The sequence below is a fragment of the Festucalex cinctus genome, chromosome 13 (genome assembly GCF_051991245.1).
Source record: "Festucalex cinctus isolate MCC-2025b chromosome 13, RoL_Fcin_1.0, whole genome shotgun sequence".
Taxonomy (NCBI): domain Eukaryota; kingdom Metazoa; phylum Chordata; class Actinopteri; order Syngnathiformes; family Syngnathidae; genus Festucalex; species Festucalex cinctus.
The window spans coordinates 853,665-865,430 of record NC_135423.1 but is presented as its reverse complement, the minus strand read 5'-3'; the positions used below and the strand labels follow the sequence as shown (position 1 = coordinate 865,430).

At 38.1% G+C, this 11,766-nt stretch overlaps 1 protein-coding gene across 4 annotated transcripts in view; it reads right to left on the bottom strand.

Moving 5' to 3' along the window:
- Nucleotides 1-992: 992 nt before the first annotated feature.
- aplp2 (amyloid beta (A4) precursor-like protein 2) overlaps nt 993-11,766 on the bottom strand; it is a 47,232-nt gene continuing 36,458 nt past the window's right edge. The window contains exons 9-18 of one of the 4 annotated variants that reach the window (XM_077540456.1): nt 11,595-11,669; nt 11,275-11,433; nt 10,972-11,100; nt 10,392-10,491; nt 8,934-9,110; nt 8,698-8,733; nt 7,191-7,273; nt 5,186-5,263; nt 3,748-3,903; nt 993-3,601 (exon numbers count right to left, since the gene is read on the bottom strand). In XM_077540456.1, the coding sequence (XP_077396582.1) occupies nt 3,500-3,601; nt 3,748-3,903; nt 5,186-5,263; nt 7,191-7,273; nt 8,698-8,733; nt 8,934-9,110; nt 10,392-10,491; nt 10,972-11,100; nt 11,275-11,433; nt 11,595-11,669 (1,095 nt within the window). In that variant the 3' untranslated portion in view covers nt 993-3,499. The remainder of the gene's footprint in view (nt 3,602-3,747; nt 3,904-5,185; nt 5,264-7,190; nt 7,274-8,697; nt 8,734-8,933; nt 9,111-10,391; nt 10,492-10,971; nt 11,101-11,274; nt 11,434-11,594; nt 11,670-11,766) is intronic. The other 3 variants (XM_077540458.1, XM_077540457.1, XM_077540459.1) reach the window with 3 other exon arrangements.

The window sequence follows — 11,766 nt, the reverse complement described above, 5'->3', positions numbered from 1 at the left end:
CAGGTAGTAAAATATATAGATTTTTAATCCTGTCCAAGATAAAGCATATGATGCAATATTGAATCTACCGTGACTAAAAATAAATAGTGCAAAATTTTCTCCTAGAAAAATGAAATATTGATGAATTCGGTATTAACATTATTAGATTTTTTTAAAATACTTTTTTAAATCAACGCTGGCGTTGCTATTTTTGTTAACTACAATTAACAATGCACTTGTCCCCCCCCCCCCCAAAATCAGTCCAATCACTCAAATATTTTGTATTAAATATGTTGTATTAATTTTGTATTTACTATAACACATTATATCATACAAAAATCTCAATACTTTGAAGTTTCTATGAAGAATGACTGAGTAATCTAAACAGATGATGTCGTGTAATATTACGAGAAACATTAATTCTATAAGTCAAATCTTATCTATATTCTAAATGTTGACACTTAAAGGGATACCTCACTTATTTTGCCCATTATGACAATAAAAAGTTCATATTTTGCTTATAATAAAGTTGATATTTTCATTATTTTTTCCATGTACAATTAGTACCTTTCAAAACACATTTTGCTTGACACTTGCTGTCGACTGCAAATGACATCACAAGGGCTCAGCTAACCAATCACAGCTCACTTGTTTTTCCAGGTTTGGTCATGTGACATTTACAAGCTGAGCTGTGATTGGTTACCTGAGCCCTTGTGATGTCATTTTCAGTCGACAGCAAGTTGCAAAATGTGTTTTGAAAGTTTCTAATTGTACATGAAAAATAATGAAAATATCAAAGGTATTATAAGCAAAAATATTAATGTTTGACTGCCAAAAATGGCTAAATAGGTAAAGTATCCCTTTAACATTAACATAGAATTATTATTATTATTTTTGTATGAAATGACTACTGAGTCAATATTTTTTTATTTATTTTATTGTTTACCCACCATTAATTCACACCCCAATTTTCAAATCATTGTCAGTCCGCGTGAAAAGACGACGCGTGGGAGTGGGAAGTTGTGACTTTATTGACACGCGTGTTGTCCCCTTATTAACCAGAAAACTGCTTGCTAACGCCACTCTCTCATGACTAATAATAATAATAATAATAACAAATGAAATACAGCATATATTAGCCATGTGTGTGCGTTGTCTTGCCACACAGTCAAACAGGCAGTTAAGAGTTACAAGACTGAAGCTGTTTTTTGTTGTTTTTGTTTTTTTCTCGGGGTGCATAGTGAGACGTACAGAAGCGACGTTACTGTCACATGAAGAGGAACAAACAAATAGAAAAAGAAATGAAAAATAGATATATGTATATATATTTATATAATAGAACATCATCTTATGTATCAGAACAATGCACACCAGCACAGAAAAAAAAAAAAAAAAAGTCCCTGGAAAAGAAAAAGCCATGATTGTAACATCAACTATACAAAGACAGCAGAGAGGGAACAGGAGGGATTATTTACTTTGTAAAAGATTACATGAAGCTCAGGAGACACATTTTTTTTTTTTAAGTTTTGATTTTTGTCACTTTTCTATTCATATCTCTTGGAGTAAATTTCCGTTTATGTACAGGATTTGTCCAGGTGAAAGATGCTCTGTGGGGCGGAAACAACATTTGTCAAATAAAAAGAGTTGGAAAAATTTGGAAAAAGCTGAAGGGAAAAAATAAATAAAAAATCAAATCAAAAATCTTAAACGATTGGAAGTAATCCAACCAAATTCGGGCTCTGATGAGGTTGACGTCGTCCCCTATCACAATCTAAAATGGAACATTCCATCATACATTCAGTCGTGGGAAGAGAGGCGGGAAAACCTTGATAAAAAGTTCTTCCGCTGACGGCCATCATCAAATTTATGAAAACAAAATATGACGACAAATGAATTATTTTGCAGGTTTGAAGTATATATAGTTGTTAAGTGGGCAGGTTGCCCAACGTGTGTGCACAGCTCTGGAAAGAAAAAAAAGAAAACAAGTTGAGTGATTCCTTTAATTTCTTAATTAACTCATTCACTCCCAGATTTCATTGAAGCTCGATTTTGACTAATTTTGTTTTGCTTCATCAGGAGGGGAAAAAAAAGTATATTTCTATCCATCTGTTTCCGTTTTGCAGCAATTAGCATTAGAATATAGCTCAGTTTCATCATTATTCACAAATCTGTTTAAAATTGTAAGTAATTGAGCTTTTTTTCTACATGGCCCTGGTTGATCTCTTCTACTCTGCTGCCACCTGCTGGCTGTTTTTTATAACAACTACCATTGCTTTAAGCCACCTCTTCAGGTGAGAAACTGGATCAAAGCCTTCTGTGTGCTCTAGCATAAAAAAAAAACCCGTCTTTCTGACACTGGTCATATTTAAAATAGAACGTATTTATACGTCTTTGGGAGCAAATGTTAATATCTAGCATTTTTTTACACTATATTTTTTTGATATTCTCAAAGTGTGGCGCTATCAGCACTAGTGGTACACGGGCTCCCTCTAGTGGTACGCAAAAGAATTGTTACATAAGCACAATTTGAAGTAAAACGCATGCATTGCATTTGTTTTGTTTGAGCGTTCATTTAGTGTTTATGTATTTTTTAAAATATTTTCTTAAATTTACGACACGACTGTATTTGAATTGTGGCCACGATGTGGCGATACTTGCGTAAAAAAATCGTAAACAGTTGCTTGTAAATTAACATTCGGATTTGAAATTCAGCAGTGATGTCATCAGTAGTGTAATCGAAGCAAACAAAAAATGTCTATTTTCCGCAAATAGAGAGTCGGCATACCTAAAGTATGAACGAGCCGTTATGAAAACAAATCCATTTGGTCATTTTCGCGTGAGCAAAGCGCTCAGTTTGCTACGTACTGCCCCCTATATCTCAAAATTAAAACTACACTTTGATCTTCATCTCATCTTGAGGACACTTTCATTCAAAAATCAGAAAAATTGATTCATTTTTCAGTGGTTTCTTCCTCTTTTTTTTTTTCCAGAGCTGTAAATATGAATTTCTATTACATAATCCCTCCATTTTTCGACACTGTGAGACTCGTGGCCTAACTCAGCTGACTTCATCACTCGATCACAATACATATACTCCCGTCATATATTAATATAACTATGTATCATCTGTAAATAAATGTCTTTTTTTTTTGTCATCATCCGTTGTTTCACAATACGTTTTAATTGGTACAAATAAAACTTCATTTACAAGCGAGCTATCGAGGAGAAAAAAACAAAAACAAAAAAAACGGAGGCGTCAAAAATGCTTTGAATCACATCTAAAAAAAAAAAAAAAAAAAATGAGAAAAAAAAATCATCAGAAATATTACACATCTTTGATCCAAGCTAGCAAAAAAAATAAAAAATTGCTTCATGGTACAATAGTAGCAAATCGGAGGATTGTTTTGGATGAAATGCAAACGAGAGGAACAACAGCATCGTTATGGTCATCATCTTATTCTGGAATTATTGGTCAGTAGTATGCGCCGGGTAGGCCTCCGCGACGGCGCCCCCCGCAGGCTCAGATCTGCATCTGCTCCAGGTATTTGTAGGTGGGGTTCTCGTAGCCGTGGTTCTGCATCTTGTTCAGGTGGCGCTCCTCCGGCGTCAACATGGGGTCCACCTGCCGCGCCCACAACGCACAACCAGCTTTAAGACCATGGGGAGGGGGGGGGGCTTCTCAAGTGGGCTATTTGAGCTGCTCAGTTTTGATACATAATGTCATTGATTTGTAATGTTAATGTTCTAAAATGTTTTTTTTCCCGTTACCTCGACGATGCCGTGGCTGATGGTGCCGTACCGCCTCTTCCGCAGCAGCACCAGGCTGATGACGATCACCGTCGCTACGGCGACCGCGATCACCAGCAGGCCAATCAGAACGCTGCTGCCGAAGCTGAAGTCCTCGCCCAGGGGCCTGTAAGTCTCCTGGTGGGAGGGGCCGAGGAAGAATCATCATCATCATCATTTAAAAAAAAAAAAAAAAAAAAAAATGAAATACTGACCCGACGAGTGCATCACATTCACGACAAACACGCATGCACACATGCACAAACCGGCACCGTGTGCGTGTACTGAGTATGTGCGTGAACGTGTACACGGGATGCAATATTTCGACGACAGTGGAACCTCGCAAGTCAAACGCAAACATTTGATTACATTTGGGAAAAAGTAGTCAACCGTGTTTGAAATTAAACAGGAAGTCAGCCATTTTGGGGCTAATTCAAGGAGTTGGAGTTTGTCAGAAAATATGGGTGAAAAAAAAAAAAAAGTCTCAAAGGGCTCATGCCTGGAATTGAGCAGGAAGTCGGCCATTTTGATTTGAAGCCAATTCCCCAATCGGAATCGAGTATTCTAGACTTTGTGGGCGATGCAAAATCCCAAAACTTTTTTTTGACTGCGTCGCCTAACATGGCGGAATCATTTGGAGGAGTCACCAAGATGGTGCTTGGGCGGTGGGCGGGGCTGTTTTGAAAATTTGACTTTCGAGGTCCCGCTGCACATCCGAGTCACACAAAACTGCCAAAATTATAAATCAATAAATGACGAAATCAATCAATAAATAAATGACGAGAAGTGAAAATAAAAATGGATATAAAAAATAATAAAAAAATTAAATACAAATATATATATATATATATTGCTCTTTTTATTTCCATTTATATATTTTTTTATATCATTTTCAAATTACATTTTTACATCCATTTTTATTTTCATATTTATTTAAATAAATAAATTAAAAAAAGTGAAAATAAAAACGGATATAAGAATATAATTAAAAAAAAAAATATATATTGCTCTTTTTATTTCCATTTTCAATTTTACATCATTTTCAAATTACATTTTTTATATCCATTTTTATTTTTATATTTATTTAAATAAATAAATGTGAAGAAAAAAAACGGATATAAAAAATACAATTTAAAAATTTAATACAATATATATTTATATATATATATATATGTATATATTTATTTTTTAATTTTATTTTTATGTATTTTTTATATCATTTTCAAATGATAGTTTTTATATCTGTTTTTATGTTCACTTTTATCTATTTATTTATTTATTTATGTCATCATTTCTTTCCCTTAGAATTTTGTCAGTTTTGGTCGTCCACAGCACGAAGACCGAAACGAGCCGCCACCCTCCGGCGCCGCCGTAGTTGCCCACGGAGGCCCGTGGGGGGCGCCGCCATACCCATACTCACCAGCTCATCGTCATGCATAACGCGGATTCTCTCTGCACTGTAAACAACTTCTTTAACATCCAGAGACTCATCAATCACCTGTCAACACAGACAGGGCAGCCCGGGTTACTGCGTGTGCGGTTCCGGTGCGCGTAGCACACAGGTGAGGTGGCGAGCGTGTGCAGGAAAGTGGAGGGATTATCAGTTTGCGTGGGTGATGATGTTGTCTTGTGCGAGCTGGAAGGAAGAAGAGTGCGTGCGTGTGTTGTTGTGAGCTTTAAAAACACTCCTGGGCGCACACACAATTTGGATTTTTTTTTCATGACTGAGCGCACAAACCTTCAGACGAGGCGCCGCCTGTGCCAGGATGTTGATGTTCTCTTGTTTGTTGTTTTTTTTAGCACATAAACATGACCACAGACTCACACATGCATTGGACGGACACACAGATTTGGGCTTCGCAAACGTTTTGCTTACAGGGGTGAATTTTTTTTTCAAGGACTCCATCATAACCTAAGCTGAAAGAGGAAGTTTGTCGTTTTCCCACAATGTGCATCTCGAGTTGCAATTTTTAGGAAAGCAGCAGTCCCCATAAGTAGGGAGGACCAAAAGGGCCTAAATACAAAATAAATAAATGACTAAAAGTGAAAATAAGAATGGATATCAAAGAAATTGGAAAATTATATCCAAAATAAATATAAATGGTATAAAAAGAGCAAAAAAAAAATAAAAATAAAAAAAAAATATATATATATATATACAAATAAATACATTTGTAAATATATTTAATTTAAATTAAAAATAAATAAATAAATGACTAAAAGTGAAAATAAAAATGGATATAAAAATAATTAAAAAATTATATCCCCAAAAAATTAATGGAAATGAAAATATAAAGAGCAATATGTGTATGTATGTATATATATATATGTACATTTAATTTAAATAAAAAATAAATACATGACTAAAAGTGACAACACAGATATAAATAAATATAATTCAAAAATTAAATACTAATGTATTCATTTTTGCTCTTTTCATTTCAATTTGTATTTATTTTTTGGATATAATTTTTGAATTATATATTTTTTTGTATCCATTTTTATTTTCGCTTTTAGTCATTAAATTATTTATGTAGTCATTTATTTATTTAGAATTTTGCCACTTTTGGTCCTCCATACATAAGTAGGTGTGCAATTTTAAAAAAATAAACAATTGATTGCAAATTCTTTTGCGCACCCCCGAGCTGTCGGTTTGAGAACGGCCATTTTGGAGGCTTGTCAACATGCGACATGCACGCGAGCGCACACGCAGCAGGCAAGCAAGCGCGTGGAGACCGACAGGTCGCACGCCGACTAACAAAGGTCGGCAGGACGCGTGCGGATGGCGCAGCGACGGTTGCCTGTAACTATGGCAACGGCTTCGTCAGCTCTTCTGGAAGATTGCGGACCACGTAACAATGAGGGTACCCTGATAAAAGCTTTATGAATCATGTATACACTGACTGATTATGAAATATTGAAGTGAGAATCTATTAATCCTTCATATCTTGCTGCATATGATGAAATATGGTTATAAAAGATTGAGTGCGATGTCACAATCACCGTATCCTTATGAAGGGTTTATCAATTTGAAGTTATGAAACAAAAGGGCAGACTTGAAGTCGAACTTGAACTTGCAAAATAAAGGAAAATAATGTACAGCCTTGTTTTTGATATTACAAAACCAGAAAATGATTATATTTAAAATTCACCATTTTTAAAAAATAATTGTATGTATAAATAGGATCAAACAATTTCCTTTTCTTTCATTGCATTTCATTATGATCATTATCGCTCTTCGCTGATTGGCTAAGAAAAATCACATGGCTAAATGGAAATATAGTGATTTGTATGAAGTCCATTTTGACTTAAATCCAACAGCAGATTACGGTGAAAAAAAACCCCCGACTATTGTTGTTAAGCGTGACTAATGATTCCATGTTTGACATCAACATGGCCGCTCCAAGCGTGTCGTTGGTTCTTACCACGTTGGGTCCCATCTTGGTCTTGCCGTTGATGATTCTCTCCTCGGCGCCGATCAGACCGTCCAGGCCGGACACGGCGGAGCCTGCGAGGGCGAGACGGTGACGATGAAACGCACGAATCCAAACGATCACGCGCGTGCTCGACTCGTCTCCACGGGGCACGGAAGAAGACGACAATCAAAGTCTTTCTTGGCTACGCCACAATGCGAGTACTGTGTTGACATTGAGCACGAAGGTCCAACAATACTGGACGCAAACAAACAAAACATACCATACATTATACACCCAAGAGTTTCTGATTATTAACTCATTCACTGGCAGCCATTTTGCACTTGAAGCAACCCCCTTCGCCCACGGCTGTTTTACTGGATTTGAACTGATTTTGCAATGTCCACAAAATATTCTGTTCTATTGCTATAAAAACATGGAACCTACCAAAAGAAAGATTACAGTCTATTCTTTCGTCAGGAAAAACATGATATTTCTGTGTCTCCGTTTTGCAGCAATTACGATTAGAATATAGCTAAGTTTCACCATTATTCACAAACCTGTTGAAAGTACTGTCAAAAAGAGCTTGTTGCAACATGGCCCTGGCTGATCTCTTATACTCTGCTGCCACCTGTTGGCCGTTTTTGTGTAATAAGTACCAGTGCTTTAAGCCACCTCTTCATGTTCGAAGCCTTCTGTATGCTCCAGCGGAGCGGTAGGGAAACCTGGTCTTTGAGAGCCGCTGTCCCGCCTGTTCTCCATGTCTCACTCCAACACAGCTGACTCGTTATCATTATTATCATCATCAGCAAGCGCTAACGATCCAGTTTATCAAATCAGCTGTATTGGTGGAGGGGAAACATGAAAGGCAGGCAGGGCAGTGGCTCTCGAGAACCTGGGTTCTCTACCCCTGCTCTAGCACAAAAAACATACAAAAATACATAAATAAATAAATAAATAACATTTTGGGAGTAAAGGACAATGTATTAAAAAACGTATTTATACGTTTTTTGGGTTTGAATGAGCTAAAATATATTCATGTCTAGATTTTTATTGAAGTGTTTTGCTAGGATGAAAAAAAATGCAGATGTTACTATGAGGAGAATTTGAATCATATAATTGAATTACATATGCTTGGCAACACAGCGGCTGAAATCTGATTAGAAAAAAAGAAAATTCTGGAACAACTTTCATGGAACAAATATAGCTAGCCTGAAAGCATAATTGCTGGAGTCCTTTTAGAATCATTTTAGAAAAAAAACGAAAAAAAAAACACAATTCATTTGCCTTGATATAGCCTGTGCAGATTCCAATGACCAGGATCACCGAGATCGATGCTAGAATGCTAACTGTTAGCATATTAGCAACTTTTCCCCCTTTTTCTCGATTCAGATTCTCGTGTCTTGAAATTGATATTATAAGACAGTTTGGATTTCATAAAGGCAAGTTTGGTGAACACTATGGAAAAAAAAAAGTGGAACTAAAGAGGTGACAGAAGACGTCACAATGAGGCACCAACCTTTCTTGAAGGCTCGCGGCGGGTCGGACAGATCGCCTTGTTGTTAACAAGAGACGGAAAATAAAGAAGAGGAAGAAGAGAAAAGTTGAGTGAGATAAAAGATATTCAAACTCATTGACTGCCGCTGACAGCTTTCGACGTCAAAAGAGCCGGAATGTGTTCGGATGTGACAGGAAGAGGAAAAAGTGTCAAGTTGTATGATTGAAATTCACCGTTAACCGCTCAAAGATGCTAACCTTCCGCTTCCGGGCGAGACCCCAAAGAAGTGACCTGGACGGGCCGGTAGGTTTTCCCCTCGGACCCGACGGGCACCTCCACGCTCTCCTCCGACGACACGGTCACGTCCGGCTGCGACTCGGAGAGGGACGACAGGAACTGGTCCATGTCGGCTTTCTGCTCCTGGAGCAGCTCGTCTGGTGGATCAAAAATGAAAATAAAATGAAAATGGAGCCACAAATTAATACTATGAGGTTACAAATTCGTATTTATCTGCAGTATATTGTGGTAATTGCATTTTTTGTTTTTGAGATGAAATTTCACCATCATTAGTGTGAGCAAAATGTTCACAGAACTCGAGATCTGCTCGACGTTCTCCACTAACGAGCAATTAGCATTTGTCTGTTTTTGTTTTTTTTTCCGAGGGAGTCTCCCAGCAGGAAGCGGCTCAAACGTGACCCAGTTCTGTCAAGCGCACTCGCTCAGCTTTCATCCCGACGCCGACGCATCCGCGCTCAATCCGACGCAGCGCTGACGAAGAACAACACGATTAACCGATGACCTCAACTTACTCATTAATAATCAATAAGGCTTTTTTTTTTTTTTTTTACCTTGATAACAGGTCTTTTTGCTAAATTGTATAATACATAATGGAAACGCCAATGACGTGCTAACAGTTAGCATTGATAGTTTCAATCACAGTCATATAATTCTTTGTCATCTTAAAAAATATGACAGCATCTTACTAAGTACGACATTGCCTCCAAGTGGCCAACATTTGCACAGCAGAAGGAGCAGCACGTTGAACTGAAATGTCGCATTAAGTCATGCATTACAAACTGTTTAAAGATAATTTTGCATTCTATTTAATTATGTTATTACTCTGTTTTTATCAAGTACAATATTATATTATATAAACACATTTTTGTTTTTTTGTTTTTTTTTGGGGGGGGGAAGCTGAAATTCCTTAAATGGGGAAAGATAATTTAAGATACGTGTGTGTTGAGATATCATATTTGGTAGAATAAAATTATGATAACCGTTTAATTGGATGATTAATTAAAAAAATAAAAATCGGTAGAAAATATTAGGAATTTATGGCAGAACAAATGAATGTTTTATAATAGTTTGCACTTTGGCATTTGTTTACAATGAAGATTCTGTTTGAATGTAATTCTCTTATGTTGTAATTTGAAATAATCAACAAAAATCCGCAAAAATCAGCCGATTTCAGCTAATATCGACTGATATCATTGAATTTTTTCTTCATTTCATTATGATGCAAGTCGACATACAATATTTTCTAAACATTTTATTTTTTACTTGTTATTTTTTCATGTTCAAACGTGTTTAAAAAGTGTGTTTTAAGATCTCTAATTATGTTTGAAGTGTGCGAGAGGACTAAAAAAAATAAAAAAAAAAATTTCTTCTTCATTGCTGGTTTTCAGTCTCTCCCGATTGGTCCGGAAGAAACTCACCGATTTCATCCTGGATCTCCTCGGCCACGTAGGGGACCTTGTAGAGGAGCGACAGACTCTGGTTCATCCTCTCCTCAATCACATGCAGGTGAGTCATCACCTGACAAATAAGAAAAAGGGACAGCAAGTTATAAGCATGTCACGCACGCACATATTGCGACAGTGAGTCTAATATGCAAATTAGCGCCAAGTCTGAATCACTCCCCAACATCCTTCAGCTTGCCAGTCGGAATGAGCGTCACGCACCCACACGCATGAAAGCTTTGAAGGGGAATGCAGTAAACAAGACAGCCCAGCAGGTGGCGGTAAAGTAACTATTCTCCATTTTGTGGCATGGTGGACGCTCTCAATTCTGCATGCTGCAGTGGAGAAGATTTGCAACATTTTTTTTCGAAACCCTAAAAACTGTCTTGATATCCTAACTTTAATTTGAAACTTTAACCCCATCTTGAAACCGTACTCGAAAACTCTGTTCTCTAATTCCAAACCTTAGACTTCGACTTGACTTTATTGATCCCTTTGGGATGGCTCCCTCTGGTGAGCAACCATTTGAATCCATCCATCCTCAAAGAAGACCCACCTGTGACTTCATCTGAGCCGCCTTCTCGGGGTCCACAGCCAGGACGTGCTGGTAGTGTCGGATGGTGTGCTGGCGGTCCTTGTTCTCGGCGCGCACGTAGCGGCGCAGCGCTTGCAGGATGCGGTGAGGCTGCGGGAAACAGACTGTTAGCTACTGCAGTGACGGCAGCGGATTTTGTTTCACACAAATTAAATTCTATGGCGTGCAGCAGAGCTCCACTTTAGTTCTATTTGACTGGCTTTCGTATGACGAGTGGGTTTCCGCCTGGAACCGAAAAGTGGTTGTATGTGAAGAGGTGTTCACCCTGGGGGGGTCGGCCTGCAGGGCCGCCAGGTAGTTCTCCAGGGCCAGACGGCGCCGGTCGTTGAGCATGGCCTCCACTCGGGCCAGGTGAGTCTCCACCAGCTGCTGCTTCTCGCTGGCGGCTTCCTCCTCCAGCGACTCCACCATGGCCTGGAAGTGCTGCACAAAAAAACAAAAAACATGTTGGCCACAGTTTCATGGACACGTCCAAGGTTCATTGAAAAAAATACGGTCATAATTGATCATCAGTAAATATCAGTTCAGGTGAAAGAGCAATAATGTGTCCCATCTGACCCGACCACAGGGGGGCGCTGACTGACCTGGACCAAAGTTTGCCTCTCAGCCTTGGGCAGGTTCTTGGCCTGGCGGTCGGCCTCCTCCCACTCCTTCCTCACCTGTGGCAGTCAGAAGATAAGACACAAAATGAAATACCATTTCCAGTCACAGTTCTGCGACTGACGGCATAACAGTCTAGTCGTGACGTTTATAATA